The 19,071-nt window shown below is 49.0% G+C and overlaps 1 protein-coding gene across 1 annotated transcript in view; it reads left to right on the forward strand.

Moving 5' to 3' along the window:
* The window catches only part of Galnt2 (polypeptide N-acetylgalactosaminyltransferase 2), a 134,091-nt gene that overhangs the window by 50,956 nt on the left and 64,064 nt on the right, over positions 1 to 19,071 (forward strand). Inside the window, exon 2 of the mRNA XM_005345870.2 lies at positions 16,608 to 16,701. Within this exon, the coding sequence (XP_005345927.1) occupies positions 16,608 to 16,701 (94 nt within the window). The remainder of the gene's footprint in view (positions 1 to 16,607; positions 16,702 to 19,071) is intronic.

The raw sequence follows: 19,071 nt of genomic DNA on the forward strand, positions 1-19,071 counted from the left end.
TAAAATACCTTTGTAAAGCAACGATTTCCTTGACAGGCAGGAAAGCTGTAAAGTGGTCCAGGGAGAATGTGTTACAGAGCTCCCTGGCTTGGGAGACCCCAGGAGCAAGAGTGGAGTTCATAATTCATGTGTGGCTTTGTCTGTGAGCAGAAGCTGGGAGGGCTCAACTCCACCCACCCACCCACCCACCCATAGGGAGAGCTTTGCTCCCTTGATTCAGGCATGGCCTCCTGGCTTCACTGCAGCAAATGTCGGGCAGGAACCTCACACACTGTCCAGACACCTTGGCAAAGTTTTCCCGTTAAAAGTTGTGACACAGACAGTAAGCCCAGAGCACATTCCGTGAGTAGAGGCAGACGGTGCTCTTTGAGCCTCGTTCCATGTGCTGACTGTTTCTGCATCAAACCTGTGCTGCTGTGAGTTTGGTGAGAAGTCTGAAAGGCTCTGTGCCTCGTGCATCTCCAGAGGGGACCAGGGAGACAGGTTATCTGCGAGCCAGGTCATTGAGTTTGGTCCTTTGTTAAGTCCTGATCTCTTACGTCCTCTGTCTTCTCACCCTCAGCATCCCCTGCTCCTGGTACACACCCAGGAGGGGACTCTTTGTTCTCTTTCCTGAACCTTCCTCCCCTGTGCCTGCTGCCTCCACACTGACCCTGGGGTGGGCAAATGTTATCTTCTTCTCATGCCTGAACCGTCACAGTATGAACTGTCTCTCGAATCTCTTTAGTGGGCTAAATTTAAATGATATAATCGAGAAGCTACACTCTGCCTGGAACCGACAGCAGAGAGCCTTGATGTCTCCCTCACCACAGGGTGTTTGTGTGGCTGCCTTAGATACGGGTGTATAAAGCATACAGGAGCAGTACAGCTTGTAGCTCTTCCTTGGACCCACTAGGACCTGACTTGGCTTGTCCTTTTCCTTTCTTTTGTAAGCATGTTTCTACATATCAGAGGAAAGCAAAAACAACACCCACAGCACTTTCTATTTAGAAATAGGCTTTACAGCGACCTTGTTCTATTCTTTTGAAAAATAATACCCATTTTGTCTGAGGACGCCTTCTGAACCCACCAATCACCAGTCTGAGTTTGCTTCCAACCCTCCCCTGCTTGCTTTCACCACCCAGAGGTCTTGTCTGAAGTTCCTTTTGTCAGCCCGTGAGCTCAGGCTGTCTGGGCTGCTCCCCACCCCAGGAGATAGATTACATCCATTGTTCTTGAGGCCTCCTGGCACGGCTGACAGCAGGGTTAGGTGGAGGCCCAGGCTCCCCAGAGGCTCTGGTTTGCATTCACTTGGCCTCTGCCTCCAGTCTGGAATTGATACGTTAATAAAAGTCCCCGGAGCCCAGCCCCTCTTACGCACATATGCAGATTTATTGTGTGGGTCTGTCTGCCTGAGTGTCTAACTTATTAAAGACAACAAAATGGGCTTTTTCTCATCCATTATTCGAGGAGAATAATAAGTCTCTGACAGATTAGCTTCTTGGGACTCAAAATTGAATAGTAACTGTCTGTGGAGCTCTTGGGCCAAGAACTCACCTCCTCCTGAAACTGAAAAGTGTATTCTGAACGTTTGAAATACTTTACTGTTCAGTCTTGGCAGAAAACAAGCGGGTGGAGACCCTCAGTGACATGGGGCTGTGTTCGTCTCTGTGTGGGGCACACTTGCACAGAGAGGGAGCGTGGTCCCTTGAGCGTACTGGCCTCTGCACCTGCCCTCCCAGGGCTGGTCCACAGCCAGAATCACCAGGCTTTTTAAGATCAAGCCACTGGGGATGGGAAGGAAGCCAAAGCCAAGGGAGGTCCCTGGGACTGTCTTTTCATATAGTCTGTCCCCTTGGGAAAAATCTCTGGGGTGGTTAAATAAAGGCTAGAGCCCTAATCCCCAGGACCTCAGAATGGGGCTGTATTTGGTGACAGGGTCTTTGCAGAAGAAATGTAGCTGCAATGAGGTCATCAGGGTGGCTCTAAGCCATGTAACTGGTGTCCTTATAAAAGGGGAACTTAGACACTGAGACACATAGAGGGAGTGATGAGAAGATATGGGGACTAGACAGCCACCTGCAGGCTTAGGGACAGGGGCCTGGAGCAAACATCTCAGCTGCCAAGGTACCAACCCTGTGACCCTTAGGCCTTGGCTGCCCAGATCTATGAAAGATAAACTTGTGCTGTTTGAGCCTCCCAGATTCAAGTAATATCTTCTGGGCTGTGAGTTAACTTCAAGACCTGAACCACGTGGTTATATACTATTTAGTATGACTACAGCCTCTCCTGATTGAACCCAACTAAAAGAGCCTTTGCTGTTGGACCTTTGTCTGGGGCTTTGTTCTAGCACCCCCAGCAGGCTGCAGCTCTGTCCAGCTTTGAGTTCAGGTCCAGGGGAGCTTGCTTCTCTCTATATAGAAATCACTTGGCTTTGGTTGAGGTTCTGCCAGGAAGTTGGGTGCCAGTTCTCCCTGGCTCGGTTCCCTGTCCAGAACCCTCTCTGAGTCGGGTCTTTGTTTTCTGCTGTGACCTTTAGGAGATAGGTCTCTGATGTCATGGCCACCCGTCCCCAGTGATCAATGCAGGTGACCTGTCCACGAACTGAAATTAGAATAGAGTCCATCTGGAAGGTTTTTCAGGATGACTTAGTTCAGAGGTTAAGATAAATTCTCAGTTCCATGTATTTTAAGAACAGATTGGGAACTGGGAGTGTTAGTGGTTAGATCTCCGTTCCCACAAGTGTTACAGGTTGTATAGCCACACAGAGCCTCCTCTGTGGGGCTGGTAGGACTCTCCCAGCTATGGGCAGAGCATGGCTTTGTGAGGCCTGAAGTCTTTCTATGAAACACCATTTCTGAGGGGTACAGGGTTTATAACCCCAAATCAGGCTACACAGAAGAGCACCGGGGGGTGGGTTATAGGCCGTTAGAAGAGCATTTCTAGTCTCTCGCGAGGCCTGAGGAGGTGGCTTAGTTGGTATAGCACTTGCTGTACTAGGTGAGAAGCTGGGGTAATTCCCAGACCCCATATGAGAAGGCTAGTTGTGGTGGTACATGCTTATAGTCCTTTGAATTGCTGGACTCTGCTGGCCAGCTGGGCAGGCTCTAGGTCAGTAAGAGACACTCTCTCAAAGATTCAAGTAGAAGGACGTGAGGGTTGATCTCTGGCTTCCACATGCACACATGTGTACACACCGAGAAAGCTGTGTCAAAGTGTAGACAAAGGTCCATTAGAACAAGGATGCCTGTTGAATGGAACCTCTGTGCTGGTTGAGAGGACACCAGCTGCTGGCTGGGGGAGAGGGCTAGCATAGTGCCTGGGGTAACCTGGGGGTGTATGGGGGTGACAGGGTGAGTAGCCACAGAGGCAGACGTGATTGCTTCCTATGGAGGATTGGCTGCTGATCGGAAAAGCAGAGAGACCTACCCCTTCTGGGTGGTGCGTGTGACCCAGGGAGTGAGGACCGGCAGGGGCCTGGTTCTGGAGTAGCAGAAAGAAGGGCAGTGTCTGTAGCAGCGCCCTCGGCAGCACCTGCTTTCTTGCCCATCTTGGGCAGCTCCCCGCTGTTACAGGCTGAGGCCTGTTAAAGTGTCCAGGCCATTTTTCTTGCAGATAGACCCAAATCAGGTTGTGAACCAGCATCTGCAGGCCCCATCCAGACTCTTCCAAGAAGCCCTTGGTTTGCCACTGCTTACAGATAAAGGTAGAGTGCCATCAGCCTGTTGGCAAGCCCGTGGACAGGTGGGTTGTTACACAGGCATGAACAGAAGGATAAGGGGGACTGGCCTTGGGCTTTAGCTTCGAAAGGCTGAGTTCTCCTGCAGCTGGCTGTTGAGCCACAGGGCAGGCCCGTGAGTTTGGCCAGGGTCTCCTCTGCTGTGGGTGCTGAGTGGCTGAAGCAGAGCGTCCAGGGCAGCCCCTGTTAGTATCCCTCTGACCTCATCTGGTCTGTGCAGGTCAGTGCCTCCCACTGCCCTGAGCAGTTACCTGTGAGCTCTGTACACAGGAGTGACTCGTATTCTGTCAGCCAGTTCTCTCTCCATTTAATGTTGCCCGACTCTCCAGCTTTGAGGCTGGAATGTTCAGTGCTCCTGGAGCTCACCAGAGACATCAGGAAAAAGTGGCATTCAGGAATTAGTGAGCCCAGGGATGATGGGAATTTTTCTGGTTACTTGCTGTCTTTAGCCCTTGCTCTGCCTTCTGCAGTCTGAAGAAACTAGTTGGATATAATCTGGTTAGATTCAGATGCACTAGGCTTTCCTGAAGGGGGAGAGGGAGGCCACTCTGCTTTTCTATTGGTACTTCCAGGATATGAGGTACTGTGACCTCAGAATACTACCCTGCCCAGTGTCTGGTTCCCACTAGGCCAGCAGTTCTCAACCTGTGGGTCATGATCCTTTGTAGGTTGCATGACCATTTAACAGGGGTCACTTAAGACCATGGGAAAACATATTTATATTATAATTCATAACAGTAGCAAAATTAGTTATAAAGTAGCAGCAAAATAATTTTATGGTTGGAGGTGTGATGAACTGCTAGTTTGATGTGGTAAACTTCTGGTTGTGGGCAGAGTATGGCTAAATGTATCAGTCTGAGGAGAAAGAGTGAGGTCACCCACTTTCCTGTAGGCAGTCTGTCTCCCTTTCTTCCTGGCTCTGGAAAGGTGGCTGACCTTTTAAATGACCTTTAAGAGACACAGGGGAGGCTGTCTTTGAATGCCTTTGGAACCCAGTGGTCACCCATCAGGTGACTTATGTGTTCCATGACCACCACTACCCCTAACGGCTCTCCCTCACCTCCTTCCACCAGCGTTCATGCCAAGGCAAGGAATGTTCCTCTTGGTGTTGGGTTTCTGCCATGGGAGGCGCAGCACCTGGCATTCCTGCCATGTGGCACATGTTAGAAGTGGTACCTGGAGGTTGTAGACGTTCTGTGTGATGACTTAGCTCGTCTGCGTTTAGTCACAAGAGCGTAAGTTCAGGAAAGGTGCCAAGGGGGCCAGGTTCACACAGCACAGCTCAGAGGTCGAATGATGAGAGCCTCTGGCCTCTTCCTCCCAGCTGGTCACATGAGATGGCAGCTGCACCTAAAGACTGTCGTCAGGCTCCACACCAACTCTCCTGGTTCCCCATTTCCAGAAGAGTGCAGAACCCAGAGTGGGGCTGCTGTCTTAAGCTGTGTGGATGGCACTGGCTGTTGGCAGTCTAGGTCCTGCTTCTGCTTGTGGAGTAGCTGTGGTTGGCGACTTCCTGCACAGTTTCGTGTCACACCCATGTCTAGTTATCTGTGCCACCCAGAAAACCACCTTAGATGTGGGTAATGCTGGGTCTCCTTCCATAGCCTTGTAGTTGGTAGCGCCATCCTGCTCCTCATCCAAGATAGCCACAACATATGCACCACTTTCCAGCTCTCCACATGGCAGCATAGTCTGCCCTGGAGGCCACATCCAGCTTCTCACCTCAGCTGTCCATGGAGGAAGGGCAAAGAAACACGGCCACTTCTGACCTGCAGCTCATAGCTCCAAACCAGTGTTCTTCATGAAGCGTTTCAGGATTTAATGCCAGACACCAGATCGCGGGCAGCAGACTTCTGACTTTATTTGAGCACTCAAATGTGGGTCTGTGGCTTCAGCTCTGTGGGTTTTGTTAACGTTTCCCTGCTGCTATCATGGGTGTCATCTCCATTCCTCCAGTGCCACCACACATGGAAAGGATGACTCCCATGGCTCTTGGCCTGGGGCAGGAATTTGAGTTTATTCAAAGCTGAGTGCTGTAAAGCAGGTCACCCTGGTGCCTCATGAGGCTCAGACATGATAATGTGTGGCCACGGAGGTGACTTTCAAGACAGGCATGAGTAGGTCACAGCATCCCAAGTTGCTGAGAATAATGAGAAGACCTGTGCTGCCAGAACAGCTGTGGCCCAGGCTCTGGCCAGCATGACCAGACTGACCGTGATCTGATCAGCCAGTCCATCCAGAACTGCCCCTGTGATGGGAACAGAGCTGGCACCCTGGCCTAGGCAGCCTTGATTTCACGATAGACTCGTTTGCCCTCAATTCTTTTGTGTCTCAGATTTCTCCTCTCTTGAATGGGATGCTGGTACTGTCCAGAGGTGTGGTGAAGATCACACACTGACTAAAGGGCAGACCAAGAGCTTGATAGTTCCAGCAGGTGGGGTGTTCAGAGGCAGGAGCTTTAGGGGGGCAGTGTTGTCGTTCTCACTGAACCATGGTGGGAGCACCTGGCTCTGCACGTGGCCAGCCTCCTGTAAAGACGTCAGCATCCAGCGCTCCTCTGACACTTAGTCCAGTGGTGACTGCTTGCAGGGCATCATTGCTTAGTATCTCTAAGGCTTAGTCTGGCAATGGCCATGAACTCATAGTAATGACTATGTTCTTACAAGGCTGATGTGGTCTCTCCTTGGCCAGTTGTTGGAAGAAAACAGGTTTATTATGGGGAGTGGCATTTACCAAAAAGAGACAAGCCCAGCATTGCTGAAGTCCAGGCTGTAAGGCTTTCTGGATATTTATCGTAATTCCTAGGGTCCTTTGGCTTCTGGACTACTGTGTAGGCTACACCTGAGGAGCAGAGAGGCTGGGCTCACTGCATTTCCGGAAACCACTCTCCAGCCAGGCACTGTTGGCAACCTTAGGCCAGGTCTGGCCAGCTCTTCTGTTGCTTAAGTAACGCTGCGCACTATGTAGATTCATAATTCCACCCGTAACATATTTGTGCTGGATTTAAAAATTATTCATGAGAATAATTTAAGAACATGGAAGAAAGTTGGAGAGCGGAAACACCACCCAGCTTTCTCAGCCAGCATGAGCTTTTCTACTTCCCTGAGTCTCATTCCAGGCTAGTCCATATGGGTGCGTATTTTTACATAGTTGTTTTATTGTGTACATAAAATTTGGTCTCCTGCTTAACATAGCATTTTGCATATTTGATGTGGTCTTTATCATTATAATTTTTAATGAATTCATAATATCCTCTTAAGGGGCTGTAACATAAATCAAGTGCTTAGTGGAGAATATTTTAAGTTTCTTCTCTACTTGTATAAGCAATACTGTAGTATTTGTGCAAAGAATGTGTTCCTTATTTGGCATTAGTTCATTGTGATAACTGGGCAGAAGGTAGGTAGACCTGGAAGGGGAGGTAAGGCCCTGTCTCAGGGCTACCTAGAAAGAACTGCTCCTGTATTTAGGGTTGGGGTTCACTGGTCACTCCCTTAGGAGATGTGAACACTGTACAGAGAGTAACGGCCTCAGGAGCGCTTGGCCCTCAGGAGAGGCAGCCTTTGGATCAGATGTGGTGGATCCTGTTCCTGGTGATTCCATTGTATCCACCACTTTTCCCGGTGATTCCATCGTATCTGCCACTTTTCTCCGTGATTCCATTGTATCTGCCACTTTTCCCAGTGCTTACATTGTATCTGCCACTTTTCCCGGTGATTACATTGTATCTACCACTTTTTACGGTGGTTACATTGTATCCGCCACTTTTCCCAGTGATTCCATTGTATCTGCCACTTTTCCTGGTGCTTACATTGTATCTGCCACTTTTCCCGGTGATTCCATTGTATCCCGCCACTTTTCCCAGTGATTCCATTGTATCTGCCACTTTTCCTGGTGATTCCATTGTATCTGCCACTTTTCCCAGTGATTCCATTGTATCTGCCACTTTTTCCCGGTGATTACATTGTATCCGCCACTTTTCCTGGTGATTACATTGTATCTGCCACTTTTCCCAGTGATTACATTGTGTCAGCCACTTTTTCCTGTTAATCAGCCACTTTTCACCCTGTGCTTCCTCATCAGGAACAGGAGGCCAGCAAGCCTCAGGCCCATTGTGAATAAAGACCTTGTGTTTAGTCATGGAAAGACCAGACTAGATGAGGGAAATAGCTGTGTTAGCTGAGCTTGATCAGAACTTAAATGTTTACTGAGGCCCCTCCATGACACCCCCCCCCCACAGCCTCCCTGAGGTTTCGTGGTTTTTCTTAGTGCAGGCCGTCTTTGATGTGTAGAGCCTGTCTCATGTCTGCTTCTCTCTTCCGCTGTGTCCCCCATCTTTCTGGAAGACTCTCAGGATTACCCTCATTCTGCTGTGAGTGTTTTCACACATTTCCTCTGTCTCCCACCTGGCTGCAGAGCATCATGGTGTTCACGGGAGCCACATTGTACCAAGTACACATGCACCTTCTCCCGCTCCGCCCCTTAGCTGTGACCCCCACTGGAATATACTGGCTCTGCTCTGTCTCCATGAGCAGTGTTGGGATGGCCCCTCTCCCCTCCTGACACTGCCCACTTCTGTCTTCGAGCATCTCCATAGAACTGATGCTTCCATAGGGAAAATACTGGGTTCTCTGAAGAGGGTGCTCTTCTGAAGGACTAACCAGGTCCAGCTTGGAACTAGTGGGCATTTCAAGCACCCGTCCTCTCTACTCACTGTTGGAATGGCCTCCCTGGACTTTCCTGTGGGTGTCTGCTCCATGGTGATTTGTGGGAAACAGGGAGGTGGTCTGTGTTCATGTTTCTAACCTCTGGCTCCCAGGGCTCCTAGCTCTTCCCCCCAGTCTCATTTTCCCCCTCAGAGATACTCTGTAAGGCACATGCACAGTCTGCAGGTCTTTATTTGGGTCACAGAACCAGCCAGGCAAGGACCATGATGTAGAAGCCGGGCCCATCACAAGGTATGGCCTACTGGAGCAAGGTGTGATCAGCCAAGACACAATGGGACACCTTGTGGATGTTTGAAGCTGACAAGGACACACAGAATCTTGGTGGTGAATAGGGCAGGACGCCGCATGGTGTGAAATGTGCAGAATAGTGACGCGTAAGGCCATGGTCATAAGAGCCGGGGAGACCCTGCCCCTGCTCTGTGCCCTCTGCTGCTGCCCTCCCCCTTGGCTGTACACGGTGCAGTGCTGTCTGACTGCAGAGCCTTCCCACTACTTTGCTGTCATCTGTTTGGAAGTTTCACTTTATTTTAAGGCTTGATTGACTAGCATGAGTCACAGTGGGAAGCATTTGCTAAAATCCCTCCTTTTTTATGTGAAAGACATTTTCTAGTCAAGCTTCTGACATGTGTCACTTCTGTAATGTGAGAGGTTCTGCTGTGGCTGGAGCTGGAAGCCCAGAACAAGCTGAATCGAGGCTGAGAAGCAGCTGTCCAGGCTGCTATCTATGCAGGCTCTCCATTTACAGGAGGAGAATGGATGCCAAGCCTGGATCATGCCCAGCTCAGCCATGAACTCCATCACCGTATCCTGGGGCCACTGCCCCTGCATGCAGGGACAGGACTGCAAGGTGACTTGCCATCTACGGGCCCCTTGTGGATGTCATTGGCCATGGTTTGGGTGTACCAGTTGCTCTTTTTAGAAAGGTCACAGTGTGAAATAGGTCACTCCTAGGCCCCACTCCTTGTCTCCTGGGGCTGGCATTGAGTAACTCAGCATTTTCTCAAGAGATTTTTGTCTTAGCATCTTTGAAGGGGGATGGGAGCATGATTGCTTGAAACTGTCATTCAGAATGTCCAGGGACCCCACCGCCCAGACGTAAGCAGAGGACAGATACTGGCCTAGGAACCACTTCTCTTTGCGTAAATGAGATCTATATGAGCATTGTACTTACAATGTTTAAAACTTTAGGTTTGGAGAACTTGTGGATGTTGTACGGAATTCCCATTCTCACCGTTCAGTTCTTGCATTCATAGGATGCCAATATGGATATTTTATTCATTAAAGTTTTCACTTTATTTAATTGTCTCTGTGTTCAGATGCACACCTAGGTGTGGTGACTCGTAAGGAGTGTGTATTTGGACATAGTGTGTGAAGTCACGTTTTCCTTTAGGTTTTAACCCGACCCCCTAGGTTCCTGGGCTCCTAGCATGTCACCTAGAGACTTTTTCCCTCTCCGTCCACACAACTGCCCAGAGAAGTACCATGTATAGGAGCCAAGCCATGACAAGGAATCGTGTGGTTGGTGGCTCCTACTGGGAGCAAGGTGGCATTGCAACATGGCCCTGTGGCACCTTGATCCTCTCGTGGCCAAGGCACAAGATCTAATCCTCGCCTTTTTAGGTTCCTCTTGGCTGTAATACTCCTCTTACACTTCATTCTGTGTTTTTTGCATTTGATTTACTCATTTGCTTATTTATTTATGAGTCCCAATCAAGGATTTGTAGAATGTCCCTCGTGCTGTCTGGTGTGTTTTTCTCATGGGTCATGTACTTGGGAGAGACGACTGTAGAAGTGGACATTCTTTTAAAGACAAGTCAGAGTAGGACAGGAGGACGTATAATAGCTGTGGTAGCCTGCATAGGCTCTGCGCAAGGAGGAAAGGCTTCCTCAGTGCAGGTCTTCAGTGTGATCTAGGTTGTATCCTGCCTTGCAGTCGCTGACCCCATCAGAATGCCATTTATGGAGAAAGGATAGAGTATGTTTAATTTCTGTGTTGTATATTAGCAAACTGAGGCCCAAGGATGTAGCCAGAGTCGCTTAAGGTGACAGATAGACCAGCACAAGTCTGATCCTCTCCAGTGTGTCTCGGGACCTGGCAGACTGGGGTGCTGGCAGCCATTGCTCTTGTGTGTGGCTGAGAACATTTAGATAAAAGAGCTTTGACAGCATCTGCGCGCTGAGCGTGCAGGGTACTCTGCCAAATTAGTGTGTGTGAGCAAGGTTACATGGTGGAGCTGGTTGTAGTACTCCAGAGGATCAGTGCCCATGCTACTCCTCAGCAGCTTTCCTGTGAGCACACATAGTAAAGCAAATGCACACATGACCTTTGACACGACGTGCCTGTTGTTTGTGGTTAACTGAGTGTATGTATATAAAGCACACTAACTCAGATGTCACAGTAGAATCTTACCCTCTGCCCATCTGAGCAGGACAGAGCTCCACAAGCTGGTCAGTGCACTGAGCATAAGGGAGAAGCAGCATCCCAAGGCTATCTGGGACCTCTCAGACCCCAGCCAGGTCCCGCCCTCACGGTGTGATTGACTAGGACCAGCCATTGGGACTAAGACTAAGAACTCGGTTTTTCACCTCCCTTCCACTCCTGATTCCTACACTTTGATGTCTTTTGGCTATTATCCCAGTGAAGGCTCTGAGCTGTCTGTGTGGGCTCGGAAGACTGGTGTGGGTACTTACTGTTCCTCAGAGGTGTCCCAGTGCCATCCCTTCATGGTGAGACCGGAAGATTGACTATTTTCCATTGTGTGTGGTACAAAACGGCTTCCTTCATAAGGCGATGAAAGGAGACAGAGACCCACATTGGAGCACCGGACAGAAATCTCAAGGTCCAAATCAGGAGCAGAAGAAGGGGGAGCACGAGCAAGGAACTCAGGACCGCGAGGGGTACACCCACACACTGAGACAATGGGGATGATCTTTTGGGAATTCACCAAGACCAGCTAGCCTGGGTCTGAAAAAGCATGGGATAAAACCGGACTTACATAGCAGACAATGAGGACTACTGAGAACTCAAGAACAATGGCAATGGGTTTTTGATCCTACTGCACATACTGGCTTTGGGGGAGCCTAGGCAGTTTGGATGCTCAACTTACTAAACCTGGATGGAGGTGGGCGGTCCTTGGACTTCCCACAGGTCAGGGAACCCTGATTGCTCTTCAAGCAGATGAGGGAGAGGGACTTGATCAGGGGAGGGGGAGGGAAATGGGAGGCAGTGGCGGGGAGGAGGCAGAAATCCTTAATAAATAAATAAATTAAAAAAAAAACCGGCTTCAGAGATGGAACAGGCATCTGTCAAGCATGACTGTGGTTCCAGGCTGCCCCTCCACAGCCGGTGATGGTTAGGAGGGCCGCCCCTCTTCTTTAGCCCAGCTTATGCTCCCAGAAGGCCTTTTACCACAAATGAAGCTCAGATTGCTTTCTAAGGCAGAGCGATCAGTGTGTGCAGAGATTGTGTTGGAAAACCTGTAATGTACAGTGTGATCCTCCTGCCCAGGGCCTCTCCCAGACTCTGTGGACCCCCAGGACACTGTCTCTTGCTTGGTTTGATGCACTATTTTGAGAGGTTGTAAAAACTTCAGGAGATGGTGAAGTGTATCTCTACAGTGCAGCCCTGGGAAATACAACCCAGCCTTTCTTTGTGTCCTGTGTCTGCTCCCTGGGGAGGTGTGAGCAGGTGGCCTCTGTTCTTGTCACCCCTAGCACAAGGTGTCCCATCCATGCCTTCCCTGCCATGATGGACTATATCCACTAAAACTGCTTACGGGTATTTGGTCACAACAAGAAAAGTAGCTCCCAGTCAAAGTGAGGCCCTGACACAGTGGGCAGCAGGTGCTTCCCCCTGTCTGGGAGAACCTGTGGTTTTTCTTCCACTCCACCATGGTAGAACACCCACCCCAAGGAATTAGAAGCAGCCAATAGTCCCTGAGTCCCTCTGGGTCCCTTGGTGGAAGAGCTTGGCTGTGGGAGGTGTGGTCTGATATGCTCTGAGAGCCTGGCTTCTGGCTGAATGGCCCCTCAGTGGGTATGGAGCATCTGAGTAAGTGCCTCTTTCAGAATCTGGAAACCTGGCTTTTTATAAACACAAGTGTTGCTGCTCTGATCAGCCTCAGTGACAACTACCAAATAGTCTCTAAATGATGCTGACAGGTGACATTGAGGAACCCGACATTCAGGAGTATTTTGGGGACTTGTTCTGTGCCTGACATATGGTCTAGTAACTGAGATGATTTAACATTGACTAAATATGTTTCGGTGGGGGGAGATTTCAAACAGCCTGTTTATTTTCTCTTTTCTTCAGAGGGATATTTTTATGCCTGTTACAAACATGGCACAAACCATGTGGTTCCTGCTCCCACCTCACGGGCATATACCCACCACTAAGCAGACTTTAGCAGGAGAAGCAGTGCCTGCTCTCCAGCCTGGATGCAAGCGCCCTGAGCACAGGGCATCCCCACATGGTGACATTAGGACATTTTCATGTTAGAACAGTGCTGCTGGATGAGGTGTGCTGTTAGTGCCTGCAGATATGAGGAGTCTTAAAGTGATCATGGCTGGCCAGTGGAGGAGCGTGTTGTCTAGCTAAAAGTATCATGGCTGGCCAGTGGAGGAACGTGTTTTCTAGCTACATTCACCATCAGGCATTCACCACACTGCCAAGGACACACCAAAGGAATATGAACAGTACTTGTGACCACAGAGGACCTGCAGGTCTTGCATGCTACATTCTGTGCTTGTAATAAGTAGCTCGTGTAAAAGGCCACCAGTGACAGAAAACCTGAGCCACAGGAGGTCATGGTAGCTCACACAGACTCCCAGTTTTGAAGTTCAGTGCTAGTGAGACTTTATTATCACTGACTGGGTCCTGCCTAGAAGCCCAGGCTTGGGCTCAGGCTCTAAGCTAGGACTCTTAGCTCTGCTTCTCAGTACTGACCCTTCATGCTCCACTTTCACCCACCTGTGGTCTCTTCTTGAGGGCAGCATGGATGATATATGTGTCCCTGAACTCCACCCATTTTCCAGATTCCTCCTTCAGGGCTTCATAGGTGCGCCTTGCTTCCAGACCAGAGCCACCTGCCTCACTCACTAGTCCAGGGTGTTCAGTTGGATTCCTGGTGCCACCTCTGATCTCTTTTTTCCTGGTGAGACTTGACCATCTCTCTATCCTAGACTTACTTGTCCAGTGTGACCTTTCTTTATACTGCATCTGTATCTTGACCACTTGGCCTGGCCTCTTCAAAGAGGAGTTTTTAGAACAACTTCAAGGTGCCATTGTCTACCTGTCTTCTTCTTTATGTTGGGGGCTGCCCATGCCTGAGCCCCTCCCTATCCCTACTGCTCCCCTCCCTCGGGTTTCCCTGAAACTTACGTCTGTACACAGTGCACAATCTTTCCCAGAGCCCTCCCAGAGTGCTTGCTGGTCCTCTGCTCTAGTCCAAGTTCATACAGCATGGGGGGAGAGGCCATTTGTGCCTGCTGAACCCATAGCTTATAGGCTTGAAGGAGAGAGGGAATCTTCAGTCCTCTGCGTGCGCTGGGAACTGGAACCTGGAACCAAATATAGAAGAAAAGGGGGGGGGCACACATGCTTTTCACCTGCACTTACAGTACATGAGACCATGCCCAAAGTGGGCCAGTATCTTAAAAGCTATTGGCTGAAGAAGTTTCCACAATATCCCTTCATTATAGTGGTTTATCTGATGGAGAGGGAAACTACCTCATTTAGAAGGTAGCACGGTAGATGTCCTAGCCTGGACTCCAGCCCTCTGGACTCTGGGTTCAGAATGTGTCTCAACTTGGTCTTTGACAGTGTGGTTGGTGATGGTTGTATTCACAGCGCTCTCAGTGCCTGCATAGATGGTCCCTCTATGGGGATAGCCCAGGCTGTGGCTCCTCCTCCTCCTCCTCCTCCTCCTCCTCCTCCTCCTCCTCTTCCTCCTCACTGTTGGGGATTTTGAGTGGAAGTCCACTACAAAGCAGTCCTGTTTGACCCTCAGAAAAATATTTTTGTATTTTAATGACATGTTCAGAATGAGCCCCTGGCGATTTACTTCACTAGAGGGGTGGGGTGCATGATAGCTATTCCCTGACAGTGCCCTCTCCTAGGCCCCACCCCCACCAATGCCTTGAGCTATCTGTTCTTCATACCACCTTTCACTCTGCTAATCCACCCATCCAGAATTAGGGTTTTGATAGACACAGTAGATGGGGAAGTTGGGGGATGGGTGGGAAGAAAGTGTATTTTGGGAAGAAAAAAAAAAAACCAAAACGATGATAGTTGACCTGGATGTGTCGGTTATGTGACAGCCACAGACTAGGGTTTGACTGGAGCCACCAGCTCCACAGACAGCATCAGCATTTGGTTTTATTCAAGGTGAAATAGCTTGATCCAGCAGCCAGACTATGTGAGAGGGCAGAGGCCCTGGTAGGGGGAAGCATTATTAGTCATAAAATCTGACAAACCCGCTATGAAGTAGAAATGGACCCTTAATTAAAAGATGGCACTGTGCAACCCTGCGGTGCCATAGCTGGCTGCTTTAGTGTCTAATGGTTCCCCTACTGCACAGCTGTAGTTAGCACAGGCCGCTGCGCTTCTAGAGTCACTGCATAATCATCACCAGTGGTGGGTTGAAAGTTTATTTATAATCCAATAATCAGAAGAACTGATTACAAGTATCATTTAGAATCTTCTGGCCCCAAGAAAATTTGTAAATAGGGTCCAGATGAATGTGAAAACATTTGTTACCATGTGGAGCAAAAAGTGCTGGGAGCCAGTGGAGGCTGAGAAAGAAGCTTTGCTGGGCGGGGCTGGCTCGGGACATGGTTTGGAGCAAGGGGGTCAGTGTGTCCATCATCCCCCTCCCCTCACCCCCACATGCCCTTCCCATGATAAACCCAGCCATATCACTGCACTGCAGAAGCCATGGGAGGAAGGAAAGACTTCAGAGAGGGGAGGGGCCAAGGACAGGATGACTTCCCTTAAAGGCAGATTATGGGCAGGACAAGTAATGTTTGGCAAGAATATGTCTGTTCACCAAAGCTCAAGGAAATCTTCCTTAGAGCACAGCACAGCACAGCACAGCAAACACACACAACACAGCAAGCACACACAACACAGCAAACACACAGCACAACACACAGCACAGCAAGCACACAGAGCAGAGCACACACAGCACAGCACAGCAAGCACGCACAGCACAGCAAGCACACACAGCACAGCACAGCAAGCACACACAGCACAGCACAGCAAGCACACACAGCACAGCAAGCACACAGCACAGCAAGCACACAGCACAGCAGACACACACAGAACACACACAGCACACACACAGCAGGCAGTTCAAGGAGTGTGGCTACATGGAGAGCAGGCGGGGCTGCCAGGGAAGGTTCCCACTGCCTAGCATCTTTGCTCCAGAAGTGGTCTTCCCCAAGGCTGGGCTCAGGGAGTTTTCCTATCTGGGTTATACACGGAAGCACTTTTTATTTGCAGAAATCAGACTGAAGTGGGTGGAAAATGCATTAAGCTGTGTGGCTGTGGAGCTGTTATTTAGTTTGATTTAATATTGATAAATGACAGCCAATTGCTTGCCCATATGGGTGGAATAATTTCCACCAGAGCTTATGTCTTACTCTGAAGGCTGGCTCCCTGGCAGTCCCCTGTGAGCTTTTGGTTTACTGTCAGTAGGATTAATGTGTCCTCTGATGTATTAGGAGCTCAGAGACCCAAACCTTCTAAATTTCCCAGTTCCTACCTTGGTCCCAGGACTTGTCCACCATGACAATGCTGTGCTCAGCACATAGTTGCTGTGGTACTCACCACAGAGCCTGGGATTTCAGAATTCGGAGTGATCTTTCTATTGGTGTGTGGTCAGGTCACAGCCAGAGGAGATACAAGTGTTCCCACAGAGATCGCCTCCCACTCTCTCCCTAGAGTGCTTCTGAAGATGATTCTATGCTGGGAGCACTCCCTTTTCACTATTGAGTCCCTGTGTGCTGGGAGCACTCCCTGTTCACTGTTGAGTCCCTGTGTGCTGGGAGCACTCCCTGCTTACTGTTGAGTGCCCCAGGGTGACAGCATCATGAGATACAGCCTTTGAAGTGGGTGAAGGTGAGCCAGCAGACAGACAACTCACTCACTGTCTTTGTTTCCCCAGGATGACTGGAATGACATCGACTCCATTAAAAAGAAAGACCTTCACCACAGCAATGGAGACGACAAAGCACAGAGTGTGGAGACCCTCCCTCCAGGTACTGTATCTGGACCGGAGCCAAGCTTCCGGGGCCTCCTAACTGTGAACGGCCTGAGTGTAGTGCTAGGAGCAGCGGCTTGGGGCAGAGAGTGAATCCCTTGAGCACCTAGACACTGCCCAAGACCACACTTTTGCTTTTCCGGTCAGGACATTGGTGGGTGATCAGCAGAATCTATTGAAAGAGAAAGAAGAAAGTATAAACACAGGATCTGAAGTTTTAGTTTATGAAAAAAAATTTTAAATAGACTTAATTTTTTCTTAAGGTGTAGCAGCAGGCTTCTTGTTGGTTCCTGGCTGCTTAGCCCTGAAATAATCACACAGAAACTGTATTATTTAAATCACTGCTGGCCCATTAGCTCTAGCTTCTTATTGGCTAACTCTTACATGTTAATTTAACTCATTTCTATTAATCTGTGTATCGCTATGTGGCTGTGGCTTACCGGCTAAAGTTCCGATCGGCGTCTGTCTCCCGTGGGGCTGACTGGCTTCTCCGCCTTTCTTCCTCCCAGAGTTCAGTTTAGATTTCCCCACCTAGCTCTGTACCCTTCAGGCTCTGCCATAGGCCAAAAGATCCAGAATATTCCTATGCCACACATCTACCTGTAGACGGGAGTTTCTGTCCCACTGGTCCACAGCTGTCTGTTTAGTCCCAAAGAAACACACAGAGGCTTATATTAATTATAAACTGTTTGGCATATTGTTCAGGCTTATTATTAACTACCTCTTACAACTTAAATTAACCCATAATTCTTATCTGTGTTTAGCTATGTGGTAGCTTTTCTCAGTGAGGCATCCTCATCTTACTTCCTGTGTCTGGATGACGACTGTGTCTCTACTTTCCTCTTCCCAGAATTCTCCTAGTCTGGTTGCCCCACCTGTACTTCTTGCCAATCAGCATTATATTAAACCAATGCCAGTGACAAATCTTTACATTGTACAGGTACATTGTCTCATACCATTTACCTCCCTCTTCTCTCTATATTCTTACCACATTGGGGCTCTGGGAACAAGCCATGACCTACATTAGCTCAGGATCACCACCAAAGTCCAAGGTGAGGGCCATTCCTGGTAGGGCACATTCCTGGTAGTGCACGCACCACATATACACATAGGGAAGGAATTAAGTGCATGTGCAGTGGCCAGAAGAGATACTGGGTGTCATCTGTCATTCTCAACTTGGCAAGCCCCAGTGGTTGCTCAGTCTCTGCTCTCTTGGGGTTGGAGGTACTGGTATACAATGCAGGCCTAATGTGTGGCCCCTCACGATTGTACAGTGCTCTCATCTACTTGCCCCATCTCTCGAGTTCAGACAGATGTGTGGCAGAGAGTCATTGAATGTCAGGGTAGAGTGACTGTCCTGGAAACTGCTTGTGCTCTGTCTGCACTCCCTCCCTCTCTTCTGACTGGTTCCCAGCACTACCTTTTCTGGCCTATGGTCAGAGTCTACAGATCCGACTTTACTTACGAATACGCGCAAGCTCCTTCATGTCTTCTTATGGCCTGATGGCTACTTTCTTTTCTTTAGGCTTATCCCCCTCCTCATGTGGGTGTGTTTGTGTGTGTAGGTGTGTTTGTGTGCATGCATGTGGGTATCTGTAGAGGCCAGAAGAAGGTGTCAGGTCCTTGATCTTGTAAACCACTTGATGTGGGTTGTGGGAACTCAACTCCAGGGTTCTACAAGAGCAAAAACAAATAACCACTGAGCCATCTCTCCAGCCCTGGTTAATTTTTATCATTGGATAATAGTTCATTGCCTAGATATAACAGTTTAATTTTGCATTCACTTGCTGAATGGTGTCTTAGTTGCTTCCAATTTTTGTTAATTGTGAATAAAACTATTGTATAAATAATGATAAATGCAAAACATAGCCTGTCTCAAAGGGAATAAGCAGTGGCTAAGTCTGAGTCAAATGTAAGTGACCATAGGCTAGGAACATGGCATGTCCTACCATGGGAGAGATTCTGTGAGAATTTATAATTAGAACAAAGAAAAGGTCATGAAACAAGATGTGCACCAGACCCACCCGTGAGGTCAGCAGAGCAGGGAATCTCCTCTGGGGGTTTGGGTGCAGTTTTCAGACACAGGGATTGGTAAGCAGCTGTGAAGGAAACTAAAGACAGCAGGGATGATTTTGTTTATGGATCTGAAAATTTTTTTGTGTGTTACTTTCTAGAAATTTAGGTCTATGTTCTCATTTGAGTTAGTTTTTGTGAGGAGACGGAGGTGCCTGTCTAGACTACTGTATTGATTTGTTTATGGATGAAGGTGCCTGTCTAGACTCCTGTGTTGGTTTGTTTACGGATGAAGGTGCCTGTCTAGACTCCTGTGTTGGTTTGTTTACAAACAGAGGTGCCTATCTAGACTCCT

Source organism: Microtus ochrogaster, chromosome 4 (assembly GCF_000317375.1).
Source record: "Microtus ochrogaster isolate Prairie Vole_2 chromosome 4, MicOch1.0, whole genome shotgun sequence".
NCBI classification, from domain to species: domain Eukaryota; kingdom Metazoa; phylum Chordata; class Mammalia; order Rodentia; family Cricetidae; genus Microtus; species Microtus ochrogaster.